Below are 21,635 nucleotides of genomic sequence, written 5' to 3' on the forward strand. Positions count from 1 at the left end.
GAAAGCTGGTCTCGCAATCCTCGGACCATATGAACTTCACGCCTTTCCGGGTAAGATGTGTCAGTGGCATAACAATACGCGAGAAGCCCTCGACAAAACGTCGGTAATATCCAGCCAATCCCAGAAAACTGCGGATCTCCTGAACTGACTTCGGCTGCTCCCAACCGGTGACAGCTTCGATCTTCTGAGGATCAACTGAAATACCTCTGCTAGAAACCACGTGTCCCAGAAAACCAACTGAGGATAGCCAGAATGCACACTTGCTGAACTTCGCGTACAACTGATGTCGTCGAAGAATCTCCAAGACTGTGCGAAGATGCTGTGCATGCTCCTCCTCGGAACGAGAGTAGACCAATATGCCATCAATGAAAATGATAACAAACTGATCCAGATACTCCAGAAAGATGTGGTTCATCAAGTCCATAAACACCGCTGGAGCATTGGTAAGCCCAAATGGCATTACCAAAAACTCATAATGACCGTATCTGGTACGGAAAGCTGTCTTCTGGATATCAGAATCTCTGACTCTCAACTGATGATATCCGGATCGCAGATCAATCTTAGAATACACTGATGTACCTCTGAGCTGATCAAACAAATCCTCAATCCGTGGTAATGGATATTTATTTCTGACAGTCACTGAATTCAGCTGCCTGTAGTCAATACATAACCTCATGGTACCGTCTTTCTTCTTGACAAATAGAACTGGAGAACCCCATGGTGAAACACTAGGGCGTATAAATCCCCTATCCAAAAGCTCCTGGAGTTGAACCTTCAGCTCGTTCAACTCTTTCGGTGTCATACGATACGGAGCTTTCGATGTCGGTGAGGTTCCCGGAATCAGCTCAATAGTGAACTCCACTGGCCTTCTAGGAGGCAAACCAGGAAGTTCCTCAGGGAATACATCTGGATACTCTCGGACTATAGAAATGTCGGAGAGCTGCGAACTGCTGCTGTCATCTGTACTAATCAAAGATAATAGGAAACCCTGATAGCCATGTGACAACAGCTTCTGAGCCTGAATCGCCAAAATAATCGAGATACCGTCGTCTCTAATGCCAGTGAAACTCCACGAGGGTTGGTTCGGAGGCTGGAAGGTGACCACCCTCGTCTGGCAATCAACGGTAGCATGATATACTGATAGCCAATCCATGCCAAGTATGATATCAAACTCGATCATCTCCAATACTAGAAGATCTACCGTAAGTGTCATGTTGCCAAAGTCTAACGGGCAACCTCTGACCTCTTGGGTGACGTCTAAAGTATCACCGGACGGTAGGGAGACGGTCAACCGCTGCAGTCTAACAGTAGGTAATCTACCAATCTCCCGCATAAAGGTACGGGATATAAAAGAATGCGAACTACCAGTATCAATCAAAATATCAGCGGAAAATGCATAAATGGAAATCGTACCGCGGAAAACGGATCCGTCGGCCCGCTGAGCATCCTCTCTGGTAATAGCATGAACACGACCAGTCTCTGGCGGAGGAGGAGGTGGTAATGCTGCCAGCGGCTGCTGCGGCTGGGCAGAAGCCTGCCACTGAGGCGCTGCTGGACCATGTGCCAGAGAAGACTGAGAGGATGGTGACTGATACTGTGCAGCTGGCTGGAACTGAGTCTGGTACTGCCCCTGAGTCGGATAATAAGGTCCTGGAGCAAAACTCTAGGGTGCTACAGAAGCACTGGAGTACTCCTGTCCAAGCATGCCAAATGCTGCTGCTGAGGGAGCTGCTCCCTGCTGACGCTGTGAAGATTGGGCTTTCTGCCCTCCTCGATATGCCCCTGACTGACTAGACTGTCCCCTCTGACCTGACCCTCCGGAAGCCGTGTGCTGAGCCTTCAGCTGACAATCTCGGCTCTGGTGCCCCGGCAGTTTGCAATAAAAGCAAACTGACTGTCCCAGAGAGCAAGCTGGGGTGAGGTGATCTCTGGATCCACATCTGAAACAATGAGTATCACCGGAAGGTGGTTGCCGGTTCTGCTGAGAAAACCGGGAACGTCCTGAAGAAGACCGCCCTGATTTCTGAGGCCTACGAGACGCCCCAGAAGTACCCTGACCTGACCGTCTGCGACTACTCTGAGGCTGTCCTGTCGCCTGAGTCTGCTGGACCTGCCCTGATGTCTGACCCGTATGCTTTCTTTTCCTGTCCGGATATGCTGTCTGCCGAGCTAACTCTATCATCAAAGCTCGATTCAATGCATCAGAGTAAGATGTAATCCCTAATCCGGCAAGCTGTACATGCAGATAACCATCCAATCCCTGTATAAACTGCATCATGCGAGTTCTGTCCTCCGCAACTAACTCTGGACAAAACTGAGCCAACCGGAGGAATTCAGTATTATACTCGGTCACTGAGCGATTATTCTGCCTCAGACTCATAAAATCCTGTCGGCGAGCCATCTGATAGGACAGTGGAAAGAAACGACTCTCAAAAGCCTCTCTGAACCTGGTCCATGTGACGTTGCGCTCACCAATAATAGAACGCTGAGTAACCCACCAGGCATTAGCTTCATCCCGTAAATGGTAAGCAGCCAGCTCTGCTTTCTCCCACTCGGAGCAAGCCATATAGAAGAAAGTCTGCTCCATAGTCTCTATCCATGACAGAGCCATACTCGGATCGAGATCTCCGCGGAAAAGAGTGAAACGAGTCTTCATCGACTCAGCCAGTGCTGGAATCCTAGCTCGTGCAGCCACAATATCAGTGAGTTGTGCCGGGACGGCTGCAGGAACTGGCGGAAACACTGGAGCTGATACTACAGGTGGTATCGCGGAATAAACCGGAGGAGGAACTCCCGGTGCTGCTGTATATACCGGAGCATAAGCCGTCGGTGGTACTGCCTGGGGAACAAAAGTGGTGGCAGCTGGAGGTACGGTAGGTAATGGTACCGGATATGGTGCAGCTGCTGCTACTGTAGGCACTGGGGGCACAGGTGCCACTGGTGTCGGGTACACTGTAGGTCCAGGTGGTGGTGGTGCCGAGTACGTCGTAGGCTGCTCTGGAGCAAATGTCGGGTACACCAATGGTACACCTGATGGTACCGTAAATACGGTAGGAGTGGATACCGTCGGTGTGGCCAAAGTAGGTATCTCTACAGGAGCTATCGGGATTTGAGAGCCCGATGCTCCCGCTGCATCCTGAGTCTGTCCCTGACTGACAGGCTCACTAACAGTGGGCATCTCTGGCATATCCAGAGATCCCGTGGTCCTCGCACGTGGTCGTCCAGCACCACGTCTCGCAGCAATACGAGTAGATCGTCTCATATCTGTTAAATTAAATTACAGATATCAATACCAATATAACAAACATAAAATAACAACATACCTATTTGCTGTCTGGAGATGTTCCGTCGCTGTCCAGTCCCCAATTTGACCTCAAAATTCCGAACGTACATATCGCCGGAAATCCAAATAAATCCGAAACGGAAATCCGAAACATAACCATATCGAAAATCCGATAATGCCCAGTTTGACTCGCAAACCTGGCTAACCCAAATATCCAGAATACCAACAACAGGTATCCGATAAATCTCCAGAACACCAAAAGCAGGTATCATAACCCGCTCTGATACCAAATAAATTGGTATCAGATAAATCCCGAAAATCCAAAATACGAAACAAAAGATCGTAAAACTGTGCTCTGATACCACTAAATTGTCACGCCCCAAAGGAGTCCCCGTCCGAAGAAATTTCGGCAGCATCTCCCCTGTACGGTGGACAATCTGAAACTTTCTACATATCTCCATACCTCAGCAACATGCGGCTGGAATAATAACAATAAATATAACACAACCACACAAACATCCACGCAGTTATATATAATCAAACAAAGCAGTAATACTATGACTCGAAAACCACCCTACTCAACTACACTCGTAAAGCTCAAAACCGATGAACTCACCTCTTCTGCCGTCTAGGCAGGCATGTAGTAGAATAAAATCCAAATCCAAATCCATCGACATAATAAAATCTGTACCATGTCCATAAGTAGAATAATCCAAAAACAAAACAAGTTTAAAACATAGTCTATGAAAGAAAAACCAAAAGGCTAATCATATCCTCGAGGTCTGCAGGGACCAGCAACTGGAACTCTCTCCTGACAGCATCAACCTGAAAATATCAACAATGGAGGCGGGGTGAGTCCAACACTCATGAGGTACAATTGATATGCAAAGTAAAGAAATATCACCTAGCACTAATCATGCGTACAGTCTCCTGATAAGAAAGATAAAAAAATGCATCTGAAGTAAACAGGAGAATACTGTACTAACCAGGTCCTGAGTATAAGGTCAAACAGTCCGAGGGATAGGGAAAATCCTGTATGCATGTCAAACATAGGTATCCAAACAATATGCAGCATATAAATGCAGCAAACACAAACACAATCAATAAATGCATCATGCATATGATGCCAATGATGCGTCCTGGTCACCCCTGACGCCAGTCGATCATCTCACACAATAGTGAGACCGAGTGGGTAGGGTTGTGACAACCGTACACTCTGTCATCACTACTCCTGATGAGTGACCGAGTGTACGGGATGCTGTCGGAGTACACCTATCCTCCTACCCCAAATCATAAATGGGGGAGCACAATGCTCTCAACTCCCGGTACACGATGACGGGGAGGAATCCCTGCCGGATAACACGTTGTGTCACACTACCCATGAGCGGACCAACAGTGCCTAACAGAGTCCCTGCTGCAACACACTCTGCCTGAATCGACCACTAACCCATGAGTGGTGGTGTGTGCAGATCCATGTAACTGGCGATGTGCTCAACAATAATGGAGCGGACTATCGCACAGCATGCAATCATGCATATGGTGCATGACAATAACCATAAAAACATCCTGACCTAATCCATATATCTAGAAAAGTGCACCCTAGGTCAAAGAATCATATCGAATCAAAGGTACACAGAAGGTATAAAAACCTAGGTCCTGAACATGGTGAAGCATGGTATATCACTACCCCCTATAAGCATGTATAAACAGGTAAAATATACATGAGATGCAAACCAATCAATCAATCAAGCATGTACCAAGATTTGGGTAGTGATTAACCGAAACAGATAAAAAACACAATTAATGCAACATGTTAATCTCATTACTAAGCATATCAAAGACAAAAAGTCAAAAGTACCCGCCTCCAATAGGAAAGATCCAATCGTCCAAGTCCGACGTCAAGATACTCATCTCGCGTCAAAGTCCTGTGTCACCAATACAATTATATTTTATTTAGCTAACTTCATATGAACAGCTAAATAAAATCCCTAGGACCAATTTAGGGTAAAACCCTAGTCATAAACCCTCAACCTACCTTAATTAAACCCAACGGTTAATTAGGGTTAGTTATCTAATCTCTAATCAACCCATTAGATTAATAATTCAAACCTAAATCAATTATACGCGCAACAACGCATTTACCTCAATCCAAACTCACCCAAATTCGTATTCTTCGTCGTTAATTTGTCGATGGAACTCCTGTTTTCTGAAATCGTGGTCGTAGCTAGAGTGAGCCACTGATCTACACATCAAACACCCAAAATTTGTAGTCAATACATCGACCTCTGTGAATTAAACCCTAACCTTACCTCCACAGTTCTAAACCAACAGCTTACCCTAAAGCCAAAGCTCGGTAGAATCCAGGGCAGCAACTCACGCCAATGTGAGGCTCGGCTAGGGCAGAAGAAAGGGTCGGTTCGGCTCTGGGGCAAAGTGTGCAGTGGCAGGGGCAAGGAGTGGCGTCGGGCTCGCTAGGGCACAACGACGGCACTGGGGCTCGGGTGCTGGCACAGAGAGTCGGCCGCTGCTAGGGCTCAGACGCCGAAAGGAGAAGAGGAAGAGAGGTTCGGCGTCGGCACCTAGGGCACTCCTCGGAGGAGTAGCCAGCGACACTACTGCTCGGCGCAAGACGGCGGCGTCGGGATCACTCCGTGAGGACGGCTGTCGGCAGAGGAGAGGAAACTTCTATAGGCGTCGGCGCCGTCAACAAGGACACTAGGGCACAGCCGACGGCTTGACCAACAGTGGCTAGCGCTCGCCGGCGCTTGGGCAGGCTTCGGGGAGGAAGAAGGAAGAAGATGTGGCTGCCGGAGAATCGCTCAGTGACGAAGAAGGAAAAGAGGAAGGGGTCGGTGAGGCTTTAATCGCGAGGGAGAGGGCGGCGGTTAGGGCTCGGGTTCGCGAGGGGAAAGGAGTGAACGGCGACACAAAGAAAAGAAAAGAAAAATAAATAAAGAAAAAGGAATTTAGAAATTTAACTTTTCCTCATTTAAATGGGGTAGCCTAAACAGGCTTTTCCGGACCACGTTTTTATTCCCGTCAACTCGTCCGTACGAGCTCCGAAAAATTCCCGAAAAATTTCCAAAAATTTCCTTATTAATATTCGCCTATTTTCCGGTATTTTACACCTCTACCCATACTATAACCTGGATGAGAAGGTGAACCCAAGAAGGAATCACAATCAATTATGGCCAAATTGTGGCTATGATTCAGCTGTAATTACATTGTGGGCCATCCCCTGGTCCACAAAAAGTGGACCAGAGGATCTTGTCTGCACATTTGATTGTTGTTAATAAATTCAAGACAAAGCGTGGACTTAATCAGATAGGTATTTTACAGTGAGTTGTTGATACGCACTGGAGTTCTCATTTAAGATTGTTGGCAGATCTAAGAATATCTCACCACACCCACCACCTTATCAAAAAGTACGAGCGTCCATATGTCACATACACATTATATTAATACCTTCATTCTCTCACATTCATTTTAACATTAACATTCATTATTGTGGGGTCCACATGCCACATACACATTATATTAATATATTTATTCATTCACATTTATTTTAACATTAATCTCATTATTTATGGATCCCGCTGTCTACTCATTCATCTTTATTCTTATTTTACATTAAATAAATATAATTTTAATTTTATTTATATAATTTAAATGATTATTATTTAAAATAAATATTATTATTATTTTTAAATATATTTATTACATAAAATAATTTTTTTTCTTATTTTATAAGTGTCATTTATTTTAAATTAAAATATTATTATAAATTAAAGTATTATTATAAATTAAAGTATTATTATAAATTACAATATTATTATAAATTTAAGATGGAGTAAAACATATAAAAAAAATCACACTTGCATAAAATAAATAAATAAATATATATATATATATATATATATATATATATATATATATATATATATAAATTAAACGTAAAGAGAAACTATAAAATACTAATTCAAGGATTGTTGTTGTATTGTGACCAAATATGTTCAACTAAGTCAGCACGAAGTTGGTGATTCACATTACTGTCACGTAGTTTAGAATTTGTCCGGAGATAATAATAAAATCCTCGATTTAATCCCGCAAGTTCATCACCTTCATTGTTGTACCAATTTATCAGGTGACCCCCCTCATCTTCAACAATCATATTGTACAAAATAATGCATGCTAACATAATATGCTTTAACTTTTTTCTATACCAATAATGAGCTAGTCCTTTGACAATTATCCATCGAGCTTGGAGCACCCTAAATGCTCGTTCAACATCTTTTCTTGCTGCCTCTTGTCTTTCCTTAAACAACCTCCTCTTGGGATCTTTTGGATAAGGAAAAGCCTTCACAAAAGTAGTTCATTCTGGATATATTCCATCTATTAGATAATACCCCTTCTTATATTGAGTCTTGTTGACCGTGAAATTAATCTTTGGTGCATTTCCTTGCAAGCCGTCACTATAAGAAAATCTGCAATCAATAATAGTTAAAAGACAATAGTTTTAACAAAAATCATTCTCTTTTTACACTTTTTTTTTAACAAAGACAATAATTTTTGAAAAACTATTGTCTTTTATCATTGTTTGGAGGGGCTATGACAACAGATTTTTAAAACCATTGTGTTTAACTATTGTTACAAGGGCTACGACAATGGTTTTTCCGAATGTTGTCTTTTTCTACCTTTTTGGGTTTCAAGACAATAGATATTTTGGTTAAAATATTAATTTTATTAAACCTAAATATTTCACAAAGTCATGACACCAAAAAAAAACCCTCCCTTCCTTCATCAAAGACCCGCCTCCTTTATCAAAGACTCACCTCCATCGCCCCGACGCTTCTCAGGAAAATTGACGGTGAGACGTTTGACCCTTCACTGTGACTCCTCTTATGTTCTTCAGCTTCTTACCTCGGCGCTAACGAGACTCCTCTCACGGTCAGACTTATCTACCTTCGCCTTCCTTCACTTTGCCCTGATGGCACTCCTCGTCGTGGCATACTTCGCTTCTCTAACTCTAAGCCTCTCCGCCTCTCCTTTCCCTTGCCATCGCTGCTCACCGTCTCCGTTGAGGAAGTGATTACTCACCAACCACGAACTCCGTTGCCAAAAGATATATGTTCCAAATGGCATCAAACAACCAAACTTTCATCCATTGTGGTGCATCTTAGAGAGAAGTACAAGAACACCATGGTGTTTGAGTTTTCGACCGAGTTAGGTCTTCTTCCATGATTCTATTTATCTGTTCTTCTCTATTATTGCATTCTAACTTGATGAATAAGTTGTATAAAAATGAGGAATAAGGATAGAGCATGGACCTTGTTGGTTGTACCCATTTTGACATTGTTGTAGATTCTTTTCCTTATCATTAAAATGATCAAAAGATTTGTGTTATATCTTTTAGAATTCAAGTTATGTCAAGAAATAAAACATTAGGGTTGGTTCCCAGTGATGCACTAAAATACTAAACCTAATTGATTGATTATATTCAATGGATCTTTGTTAGATGAGAATAAATCTTTCATGGTGCTTAGTGTTTAAATATGCATTATCTTCAATGTTAGATGCAATTATCTTCAATTTATTATTGAATAATATGAAACCACTATCTAATATTTTATAATAGATTTTAGAACATTTTTACTTTAATAAACATACAAAACAACAAAACAATCATATTAGATCTTCAATTTAATATGTTGATAGTCAGCTAGCCATCCAACTGTAATTAGCTATAGTATTGTAATCCTACATACCTGAGGTTCATGCCAAATGATGTGCATCATATTACCTATCCATGTTTAATGACCATCAAATATTTTAAGATGATTATCTCGATTAACTCCAATTAACTGATGTGATTCTAATTATATTTAGTTAAAAGTGTTTGATACTCCTAAAGGCCTTAAACTTATGCTAAATTATCGCAAGTATTTTTCTAAGTCTATTCATGTTTATTTTTAAAAATTTTTTGAGTCTTTTAAGATCATCAAACACTTTTAGCCAAAGTATTTAATGACCTACAAGGTATGAAATTGCATCAAATTCATGTAAATGGGCATCGATTACACTCTTAGGGAAGGACAAGAACACTTTGAAGAGGAGGCTTTAGCTAGGATTGGAAAGACAGTATCTAATGAAAAACATTCTACTGAAGGTACCATGGATTTTTATGTTTCAGATTTTCTTTGGTAAATTATGTCTTCAAATTTGTTGCATTTTTAACTCATTATATATTCTGTTAAACTATATATACTCCATAAGTTCACATTGATGCTTAAGATTATGTTGAACTTGCTCTTTGTTACTCTCTGATTAGTTGAGGTGTGATGTGTATTTTTATTATTAATAATTGTTATTTATGGATATAAATGTTTGATTTACATTGCATTTATTTTGATACTTTTGAATCATAGTTAGTTGACTGTAACAATCATCTAGTTCCTTGTTCTAGGACATTTTCTAGTTGAGCTTGTTGGATTATAGATGCCTCAGATTCTTGCCATCTCTAGCTGCTACTTCAATTGTTTTGTTTCTAGATACACTATTGATGCAAAAAGTCATCCTTGGGTAAGATAACTACTTGAGATAGATCTATGTCATAACTATATTGTGTCAAGAACTAAACTCTCTTTAATTTGAAGAGAAAGAAACTTACTGAGTGCACTGACTATAATGGAGTAGACATGAAGGATTGCATCTAACCTTAAGGGTGTGACTGCCAAGTACTTTGACGATTGTAATGAGGAGGATATGAGTAACCATGCCAAGTATGACGAACTAGCAAGAAAGTTTTGGGATTTAAGCGAGAAGATGGTTAAAGCCAATGAGCAAAAAACATTCATGGCAAGTGGATAAGTAGCATCTACCAAGATCCTTTAAGTTCATGCAATAAGATGTAGTTGAGAGGATTAGTTTTGAGTGGATTCTAATTAAAATTCCTTTGTGTACGAGTAATTATGTTTGTTATAGAAGTGTAAGGATGATAATTTGTATACTTATATTGGTTATTTATTTAATAGTATATTGTTGATTGAAGTAGATTTGATTTTCATTCATCATCTATTTGTCTATGGTATTAAAAGACAATAGTTTAAAATTATTGCAGAACTATTATCTATCACATTTAAAGGACAACAATTTTAAAATATTACAAAACTATTGTTGTTAGTATTAAAAGATAATGGTTTAAAAACTATTGTCATTGAGGGGGGTCTTTAACAACACCATCTGATCCTGCCCCGAAGCTGAGCGAACGGCTGCCGGGAAATACCGCTGATGTGGATCTCCGTGTGCGGTGGAAACGCCTTGCTCCTGCAATCATAAGTCGTTAGTGCCAAGCCGGGAAGGGGTTCCCGGCGACGGCCCTCCGACACTCAAGTCACACAACGGCAAGAAGAGAAATGAAAGAAATGAAGAAGTGAATGGTGGTGCTCAGAGACGTATCTGCGCGTACCTCCGCGGGTGACTACTCCTCTTCTTATATAGAGCTTCGATGGGTTGACTACACACTTCCCGGGCGGACGTGACTTCCTAAGCTTTCCTCAATAGCTAACATCGGGAAAGGATCCCTGACACCTTACCTTAACGGGGCGGACGCATTTATGCCAAGGCGGCGCAATCTTCTTACGTACGATTTCCTGTCCATTCGCGCCGTCAGCCGGCGGCATCGACTCCCAAAAGGATGTTAAGACATATTTCCCTTCTTAAATGTCAGCCGTTAATCTTCTGTCACTTCCTTGGGTCTATCCGGCCGGCTCACTCTTTAGTCTTCGACGGGTATCTCTATTCCGATCGGCATGAGTATCTCTTTCCCCGACCCACCTTAGATTCAGCCCGCCTTCTTTGAATTCTTTAGGCTGATCGGGTTGTGGGCTCAGCCTCACCGCCACAAACTCCTCTTGCCGCTCGGCCCATGGGGACTTTGGTCCGGCTAGTCTCTTAGCCGACCGCCCTTTGACTTTGACGACCATCCGAACGTTGAACCTCCTCAGCGGTAGGCCCCCCTAGGTCATCACCGGATCACATGCCCCCCCCTTAAGTCTAGTCGAAGGAGGCTATAAGTCCGATTGACTGAACTAACTGGTGCGAAAAGACAATCTCTTGCTAGGTCTTTCGATCAACTATGCCTCTCGGCCAGCGCTCGGTTATCTGGCCTTGATTTTCCTTTCGACGGGGTGCTCTCGGCTAGCCGATCGGCAGGGACGAACGACTGTCTGAGTTGTATAACTTGCTTAATTGGCTTAGGGAGCTGTTGCCTGGGCGATCTCCACAAAATCTCTCGGAAATCGTATCACGCAATTGTGCCGCATGCTTCCTTAATTACTCTGACAACTGCCCTATTGAGGCACGCCACGCGTCGTCCTCTGCCACCGCACGTTTGACGTGACCCGTTGGGATATGACCTTTAGGCTGTTTGAATTTGAACGGCCAAATCTGCCTCTAGGTGTTCGTGCGGTCTATCGAACGGCTAAGCGAGGTCTCTTGGTGTTTATAAGCTTATCGCCGCCGTCTTCTCTCTTTCTTGCTTTTGTTTCCGGCGACTTCGTTCGTGCTCTTTAGCGATTTTCCCCGTGTTCTCCGGCGAAACCCTCGTGTTCTTCAGTAAATCCTTCTGCTCCCTGTCATTCCTATTCTGGGTGAGTCCATTGTCTTCTTCTATAACCCCTTACTGCTCGGTCCTTTGTGATTTTCCGGTGGGCTCCTGTTCTTGCTTCTGCCTTCTTTTTCTTTTTGCCCTTCCTCCTGACTCTTCTCGTTCTCTCCCTTTTATCATGGCTAGTACATCGCAACCTTCCTCTTCTTCGGGTCCTTGGTATGAGACTATGGAGTCGCAGTTCGATGAGGATGATGCTCGAACCCTAGCCAATACCTTTGAACTCCCTCCTGGCTACGAGATACATGTCCCACTAGCCACCGATCGTCCTTCCGCTCTGCCGGCCGGCTGTGTCTGCTTCTTCCGCGACCAATTTACTGTCGGTCTGCGGCTTCCTCTTCATCCCTTCATCCTTGATGTTTTTCGATACTTCAATCTATCCCTTTCTCAGCTAGTCCCCAACTCCTTTCGCCTCCTATGCGGGGTAATTATCTTATTCCGCCTACATCGCATTCCTCTAACCCCTTCGATCTTCCACTTTTTTTATTACCCCAAGCTATCCGATCAGCCAGGCACTTTCCTCTTACAAGCTCGACCGGGCTTGGTCTTTTTTGATAGGATGCCTTCCTCCAATAAGCATTGGAGAGAATACTTCTTCTTTGTACACTTCCCCGATCGGCCTTCCTTCCAAACCACTTGGAAACTTTCACTGGGTCCTCAACCCTCGTTGCCTCGGTACAAGAATACTCCTGCTTGCTTGCTGCCTCCATGCTGGCTGGCCAGAAGTTCAACATTCACAAGTTGCTGGAGGAGGGAGTTTTGGCACTTTTTGGCCTTAGTCTGATCAGCCCGTTCGAGCCAGTCAACATAGGTACATAATCCCTTTACCTTTTTCATCTTTATCTAACTGATTTCTCTCTTTATTTTGCAGCTAACATCATGATAAGGGCACGCTTGATCGGACAATCGAAGCTCACCACTGCCGATGTTGACAAGGTAGTGGTTGAAGTCTTGGCTGAGCGGGGGTTTCAACCATCAGATCTCCCCGAACCGCTAATACCCAATCAGGGGCTTACTCAGGAAGTTGGAGGGGAGTCGAACGTAGTGCCGGTCGGCTCAGCGGCGGTGGAAGCGCCAATCGCAGAGCCTATGGTGGCTCAACTTGTTCTGGAGGAGGGCTCACAATCTGAGGTGCCGATTGAGAATGCACGCAAAAGGCGTCGGGCGAAAAAAGCTGCTTGCTCTGCGTCTTCAGTTGAAAGGGTAGCCGATCGGACTGGCGTTTCTGGCCTGATATCGTCGGAGGTCATCTACGTCTCGTCCGACCGCACACCTTCCGACCCTCTCGTCGACTCTCCTGCCGTTAGTATGCCACCCTTATCGGCTCAAGGCCGCATCTTGAGGTCAAGCATCAACCCCATACCCACCTCCTCTCACGCGGGTCGATTGGTCTCTTCCCATCCGGCCACGGCTCGTCGGAGACACGTTACGGCCATGCTCCACCTTCCTACTGAAGACCTTTCAGCGCCGAGCGGCTCCGCTGATCAAACTGAACACCGGATTACCATCAAAGGCCACTTGGCGGAGATATGGGAAGATGCCCGCGCTCGGGCGGCCGCCGCCCCTCCTGGCGTGTTAGCAAACAGTTATACTAAGCAGATCACTGGGGTAAGTTTCACTTTTGACTTCCGCACTTATTAATTTAGCCTTGCTTCTGACCCACTTCTGCTTCTACTTTTGACTTCCACAGTTTTGGGTGGACGGCCTGGCTATGAGCCAGAGGCTCGCCTTTGTGGAGGATGAGCTGAAACGGTTACAGGAAGCCCCCGGCCAGCCGGGCACCACTCATGGTTTAAATGACACCTAGGTGGCTCAATTGCAGGCCCACCTGACTAAGAGTGAGGAACTACTGATTGCCGAGCGAGGCAAGAGTGCTGAGCAAGTTGGGTACATTGACCGACTTAAGAAAGAGATATCCACCTTTGAAGGTAAGATCACCCTGGCCACCAGCCGCAAGCAAAGGGCTGTTGAGGATTTGGAGAAGAAGAATGTGGAAGCCCGGGCTCTCTAGCAGAAATTAAAGCAAATCGAATACAAGTTAAAAAATGTTGAAGGTCTGCTATTATCCGAGCGGCAGGCTCACGAGTCTGAGGAAGCCATTTTGAGAAGCCAGCTGTCCGACAAGGACGCCGACCTTGCGATGGTGAAGGCGGATCTAGAGAGCGCCCGGTTGGCCCTGGAGACCCACAAAGAAAATGAGCCCAGCCGATTCGAAATGATGAAGGTGGCTTACATTCGGTCTGACACTTTCGTGAATAAGTTCGTCGACCGCGCTCTCCGGCTCTTCGGCTACGCCGTGGAGAACATTTTTGACCAACTCAAGAAAAAGGGGCATCTACCTGCCGATCTGCCCAGCTCCACGATTGATCGCGACCAGCTTAATGCCTCCATCCCCGATGATGCTTTGGATTATTTGGAGTGAACCCTCGAACGCCCCCTTATTCACCAAGTGACTTTTTGGATTGTATTAGTCGGCCACCGTGGGTATCCGGTTGGCATAAACTCTTATGACGTGACTTGTTTCTATCTTATCTATGATGATTTTCTTCAATATTTTGCTCATCTTTGAATATACTTAGGCGATCGTCTTGCTTTTACTTGTCGATCGATTACGCAAGAGTTGAAAGTCTCCGCTCGACCGCCGATGACGCGAGGTTTTAAGGTCACCGCTCGACCGTAGATGACGCGAGGGTTTAAGGTGGCCGCTCGACCGTCGATGAAGCGAGGGTTTAAGGTCGCCGCTCGACCGTCGATGACGCGAGGGTTTAAGGTCGCCGCTCGACCGTCAATGAAGCGAGGGTTTAAGGTCACCGCTCGACCGTCGATGACGCGAGGGTTTAAGGTCGCCGCTCGACCGTCGATTACGCGAGGGTTTAAGGTCGTCGCTCGACTGTCGATGAAGCGAGGGTTTAAGGTCGTCGCTCGACCGTCGATGACGCGAGGGTTTAAGGTCGTCGCTCGACCGTCGATGAAGCGAGGGTTTAAGGTCGCCGCTCGACTGTCGATGAAGTGAGGGTTTAAGGTCGTCGCTCGACCGTCGATGACGCGAGGGTTTAAGGTCGCCGCTCGACCGTCGATGAAGCGCTTGATAGGAAAGGGTTTAGAAGAGATCCAATTGTTTTCTTCATGCGTCCAAGGAAACATACATACATGCACGTGTACATGAATTCATTCGCTCACCTCTCATCCGGCTCTGTAAGGTTGGAGGTGATTTGCCCTCCATGGTCTATCCAACCTCCTTCCTTCCGCGTCCTCCAAGTAGTATGCACCCGACCGCAGTCTTTCTAAGACTCTGAATGGACTCGTCCATGGAGCTTCAAGCTTTTTGACGTCCCCAACCGACTTGACCCTTTTCCAGACAAGGTCGCCTACTTGGAAAGATCTGGAGATAACCCGGCGATTATAGTTTTGTTGCATCCTTTGTCTATAAGCTGTTAGCCGGGCGGCCACTTTGTCGCGCGTTTCGTCAACCATGTCGAGCTCCATCCGTCGCCTTTCCCCGTTTTCTTCGTCGTAGCGGAGCACCCGATCGGACTCAAACCCGACTTCGACTGGGACGACCGCCTCTCCTCCATATACTAAATGGAACGGCGTGAAGCCAGTTTCTTCCTTAGGAGTCATCCGCAACGCCCATAACACACTGGGTAGCTCATCTACCCAGCTGCCCCCCATGTGATCGAGTCGAACCCGAAGAATTCGCAGGATCTCCCGATTGGCTACTTCGGCTTGACCATTGCTCTGAGGATACGCCACAGAAGTGAAGTGTTGTTCGATGCCGTACCCTTTGCACCATTCTCCGAGCTCCTGACCAACGAATTGTCGCCCGTTATCCGAAATGAGCCGAAGAGGAATGCCGAACCGACAAATTATATGCTGCCAGATGAACTTTTTGACCATCTGCTCGGTTATTTTGGCCAGTGGCTCGGCTTCCACCCATTTTGAAAAATAATCAACAGCCACCAGCAGGAATTTTCTCTGACCGGTTGCCATAGGAAAAGGACCGACTATGTCCATTCCCCACTGGTCGAATGGGCATGAAACGGTGGATGTTTTCATCTCGACGGTTGGTCGGTGAGTCAGATTACTGTATTTTTGGCAGGATAAGCAAGTAGCTACTGCCTTGCTCGCATCTCTTTGGAGTGTTGGCAAAAAATACCTTGCTAGGATAATTTTCCTCGCTAGCGATCGTCCGCTCGGATCTCCTCCGCAGGAGCCCTTATGTACCTCTTGAAGGATGTATTCAGCGTCCTCGGTACCCACACACTTGAGCAGAGGACGTGAGAAGGCTTTTTTTATACAATTGCTCGCCAACCATAGTGAACCGAGCGGCTCTCCTTCTCAAAATTCGCTCAGCTTAGCGATCTCCTGGTAAGGTTCCAGATTGGAGGAACCTAATGATGGGTGCCCTCCAGTTTTCCAGAAGTGATATTTCTACTGATCGATCAACATGCGCCATTAGGGAGACCTGCTTGATAGGACAACCGGCGACGATCGGTGTCACCGCGCTAGCTAGTTTTGCCAGTTCATCCATCGCTTGGTTCTTTGATCGGGGTATCTTGTGAATAACAACCTCCTGGAAATTCGCCCTGAGCTTTTCAAAGGCATCCGCATATAATCTGAGCCGAGCACTATTGATTTCGAACGTTCTATTTAGCTGCTGGACTGCCAACTGTGAATCCGAATGTAAGAGTACCTTGGTGGCCCCGACTTGCCGAGCGGCTTGAAGACCAGCTATGAGAGCTTCGTATTCAGCTTCGTTGTTGGTGGATCGGTAGTCCAATCGAATGGGCAGATGCATTCGGTCTTCTTTCGGGGATATAAGCAGGATACCTACTCCACTACCCGATCGGGCGGACGAGCCGTCAACGTATACCCTCCATGGGGATTCAGGCTCAGGGTCTGGTACTTCTGTAATGAAATCTTCCAACGCCTGTGCTTTGATAGCCGACCAAGGTTAGTATTGTATGTCGAACTCGCTGAGCTCCGTTGTCCATTTGATTAACCGGCTGAATGCTTCAGGGTTAAGCAGGACTCGACCCAAGGCGCTATTAGTGATCACGATTATGGGGTGAACCAAGAAATAAGGCCGAAGCCTCCGGGCAGCGAGGACCAGAGCGTAAGCAAGCTTCTCGAGCCCTGTATAGCGTAACTCAGCGTCTTTCAATATGTGGCTTAAAAAATACACCGGTTGCTGACTCCCTTCTTTCTCAGTGATTAACGCTGAACCGATGGCATGCTCGGTGGACGTTAAATAAATTAAAAGCGGCTCTCCCACAGCTGACTTGGCTAGGATGGGAAAGGAGCTGAGATATTGCTTGAGTTCTTCGAACGCCTTGTCACATTTGCCATCCCACTGGAATTTGGTCGCTCGCCTTAAAATCTTGAAGAATGTCAGGCTCCGGTCAGCCGATTTTGATATGAACCTTGATAGGGCCGTGATTCTCCCAGTCAGCCTTTGTACCTCCTTCAGGTTGCGAGGTGGTGCCATGTCTTGGAGAGCTCTTACTTTGCTCGGGTTCACTTCGATTCCCCGTTCGGTGACTATGTATCCCAGAAATCGTCCACCTTTAGTGCCGAACATGCACTTGGCTGGGTTTAGCTTGATCCCGTACTTTTGCAGCGTTCGACACGTTTCTTCCACATCTGCACACAGGTCAACAGATTGGAGTGACTTAATGAGTATGTCGTCGACATATACCTCTAAATTCCGTCCGATCTGCTTCCGGAACACCTTGTTCATCATTCTCTGATGAGTGGCGCCTGCGTTCTTTAATCCGAACGGCATGACCTTGTAACAGTACGTCCCGTCGGCCGTTACGAAATTGACTTTCTCCTGGTCTTCGTGCGCGAGTGGCACTTGATGATAGCCTTGATAGGCATCAAGCATGCAAATCAGCTCGTATCCGGCCGTCGAATCCACCATCTGGTCTATCCTGGGTAGCTGGTAGGAGTCCTTGGGACATGCCTTGTTTAAATCCCTGAAATCGATGCACACCCGCCATTTATTACCTGGCTTGGGAACCAACACTACATTGGCGAGCCAATCGGAAACTGAATTTCCTTGATGTGTCCGGCCTCCAGTAGCTTCTCTACCTCAGCTCGGATAATCAAATCTTGCTCAGCGCTAAAGTCACGCTTCCTTTGCTTGACCGGTCGGGCGTCTGGCCGAACATGTAGTTCATGCAACGCCATACTTGGATCGACGCCAGGCAGTTCGTGTGTCGACCAGGCAAACACATCGTGGTTCCTTTGAAGGCAGGCGACTAGCTCCTCCTTTTGCGGGCTGGTCAGATCGGATGCTACGAAGGTGGTAGCTTCCGATCGACTCGGATGTATCTGCACCTCCTCCTTATTGTCGTATATCAATGAGGGCGGCTTCTCTCTGATGGCGTTTACTTCCAATCGGGGGCACTTGGCAGCCTTAGCGTCTGCCTTGACCATCTCCACATAACATCGTCGGGCTGCCACCTGGTCCCCTCGCACTTCGCCTACCAAATTCCCCACTGGGAATTTAATCTTCTGGCAGTAGGTCGATACCACAGCTCGAAATTCATTGAGAGCTGGTCGGCCCAATATCACGTTGTACGCCGAGGGCGTATCTACCACGATGAAGTTCGTGATACGCATCCTAACCAGGGGCTCCTCTCCGAGCGAGACGGCCAATCTTGTCTGACCGATTGGCGAGACTTCGTTACCAGTGAAGCCGTACAGTGGTGTTGCCATGGGCAGTAGCTCAGCCCTATCAATCTGCAATAAATCGAATGCTTGTTTAAAAATAATGTTTACCGAACTTCCTGTGTCGATGAAAGTCCGGCGGATGGTGTAGTTTGCGATCACCGCCTTGATGATCAGCGCATCATCATGAGGGATTTCGACCCCCTCCAAGTCCTTAGGGCTGAAGCTGATCTCGGGTCCCTCTGCTTTTTCCTTGCTGCATCCTACAGCGTAGATGGCCAGCTGCCGTGCGTGGACCTTCCGAGCTCGGTTGGAATCTCCCCCGGTTGGGCCACCCGAGATCATCCCAATCTCTCCACGGGAAGTGTTCCTCCTGTTCTCCTCTTCTCGTGCTGAATGTCTGTTCCGATCGGCTGAGGCTCGGGCAGGCCTTCTTTCTCGGGGACGATGCTCCCGCGGCTCATGAGCCCCTCGACCCTCGACTTTTCGATCGATTCGGCCCTCAGGATGTCGGTCCAGCGTGGGCGACCGACGTCTATACTCCTTGGGCGTGGGCCGATGTACATTAGGGTCGCCTCGGTACTCTCATGTGTTGTGCGTCCCTGATTGATGGAACTTACAGAACATCGGGGTCCACTTTTTGCCCTTCTTGAGTTGGGCGGCCTCCATATGGACTGCATGTGTCCTTGGCTCGGGATACGGTTGCGACCCCGTGGCCCTGGGACCGGTCGGAGGTTGGTGGTTGCTTGGTCTCCTCCGATCGGGCACCTGTTGAGGGTCGGTTGGCCCCTCTTTCCTTCGGGCTGCTTGTGCCTCTTCCACATTAATGTATTCCGTGGCCTTCCTTTGAAGATGAGCGAAATCCTTCGGGGGCCTACGAATGAGGGATCGGAAAAACTCACCTTCCACGAGCCCTTGAGTGAAAGCGTTTACCAGTACTTCTGATGAAACTGCTGGTATGTCCATCGCCATCTGGTTAAATCGCTGGATGTACGCCTTGAGCGCTTCTCGAGGACCTTGCTTTAGTGAAAACAAGTTGACGCTTATTTTCTGATCCCGACGGCTACTTGCGAAGTGGTGCAGGAAAGCAGCCCGGAAATCCTTGAAGCTACGTATGGAGCCGGTCAGTAACCTGGTGAACCACCGTTGAGCCGGTCCTGAAAGTGTTGTCAAGAATACCCTGCACTTCACTCCATCGGTGTACTGGTGGAGAGTGGCCGCGTTATCAAACTTGGCCAAGTGATCATCTGGATCGGTGCTCCCATTGTATTCCCCAATCGCCAATGAGGTGTAATGGCGAGGTAAGGGATCTTCCATGATACCTCGCGAGAACTGCCCGTTGATTCGCTCGGGCGAATCCTCGTCTCGCGGTGCTTTTCCCTTCCTTGCATCCCTCTCAGGCGCCTCATCTGACGAGGAACCTCGATCTCGTCGGGCTCCGCCCTCCTATGAGGGTGTCCTAAACAACTCTCGGTGAAAAGGAATAGATGCGTTTGGCGCTGGCCCAGTCGTCTCTGATCTTTTGCCTCCGACTGGCTGGATTATAGGTTCAGCCATGCGCCCAGGATCTCCAGGCTGGCCGGATCCTGAGATGGCTGGCTCTTGTGCTGGTCGATCGGCTAACATTCGCTGCTGCTGCTATTCCATTGCTTTTGCTATTCCGGCTTGGATTAACCTTTCCAACTCTTCTGTCGTCAGCGTTACGGTCGTTGATCGTCCGACGTCTTCCATCCTCTGCTTCTGGGTTCAGGTTGATTTCTCACAGATGGCGCCAATTTGATCCTGCCCCAAAGTTGAGCGAACGACTGCTGGGAAATACCGCTGATGTGGATCTCCGTGTGCGGTGGAAACGCCTCGCTCCTGCAATCACAAGTCGTTAGTGCCAAGCCGGGAAGGGGTTCCCGGTGACGGCCCTCCGACGCTCAAGTCACACAACAGCAAGAAGAGAAATAAAAGAAATGAAGAAGTGAATGGTGGTGCTCAGAGACGTATCTGCGCATACCTCCGCAGGTGACTACTCCTCTTCTTATATAGAGCTTCGATGGGTTGACTACACACTTCCCGGGCGGACGTGACTTCCTAAGTTTTCCTCAATAGCTAACATCGGGAAAGGATCCCTGACACCTTACCTTAACGGGGCGGACACATTTATGCCAAGGCGGTGCAATCTTCTTACGTACGATTTCCTGTCCATTCGTGCCATCAGCCGACGGCATCGACTCCCAAAAGGATGTTAAGACATATTTCCCTTCTTAAATGTTAGCCGTTAATCTGCTGTCACTTCCTTGGGTCTATCCGGCCGGCTCACTCTTTGGTCTTCGACGGGTATCTCTATTCCGATCGGCATGAGTATCTCTTTCCCCGGCCCACCTTAGATTCAGCCCGCCTTCTTTGAATTCTTTAGGCTGATCGGGTTGCGGGCTCGACCTCACCGCCACAAACTCCTCCTGCCACTCGGCCCATGGGGACTTTGGTCCGGCTAGTCTCTTAGTCGACCGCCCTTTAACTTTGACGACCATCCGAACGTTGAACCTCCTCAGCAGTAGGCCCCCCTAGGTCATCACCGGATCACCATCAATTGCAACATTTTTGGAAGGACAAAGACAACAGATAAAATCCATTGTCTTTTAACTTTTTTTATTGTAGTGCACTATTGATATGGGAGATTTATACAATACATTAATATCATTACGTGAACCTACAACACCAAAGAATACATGTCATATCCACAAGTCATGAGACGCGACTGCTTCAAGCACGATTGTTAGTTATCCATGACCTCTTTTAAACTAGCCTTTCATAGCAACTAGATAATTTTTCCATTCCTAATGCATACAATCAAGGCTGCCCAACATTCTAAGGAACTCATGCCTCTCATCATGCATTTGAAGAAGATGTTGAACAACATTAGAATTTGGTCTTCTCAAATATCGATCACCAAATAGTTCAACCACATAACCGTAGAACATGAAAAAACACTTGATGGTGGTTGATTTACCCATGCATAAGTAC

General features: G+C 46.5%; 1 protein-coding gene across 1 annotated transcript; it reads right to left on the reverse strand.

The window, feature by feature from the left end:
• Positions 1-19,208: 19,208 nt before the first annotated feature.
• Positions 19,209-19,940, reverse strand: LOC122038127. The gene has a single exon (XM_042597739.1). It carries the CDS (start codon positions 19,938-19,940, stop codon positions 19,209-19,211), a length of 732 nt encoding a protein of 243 aa, XP_042453673.1.
• Positions 19,941-21,635: the final 1,695 nt, after the last annotated feature.

Source organism: Zingiber officinale, chromosome 1B (assembly GCF_018446385.1).
Source record: "Zingiber officinale cultivar Zhangliang chromosome 1B, Zo_v1.1, whole genome shotgun sequence".
Lineage (NCBI taxonomy): Eukaryota > Viridiplantae > Streptophyta > Magnoliopsida > Zingiberales > Zingiberaceae > Zingiber > Zingiber officinale.

Coding starts and splice junctions, on each gene's coding strand:
- LOC122038127 (XM_042597739.1), bottom strand. CDS start 19,940: ATGGAAGATCCCTTACCTCGCCATTACACCTCATTGGCGATTGGGGAA.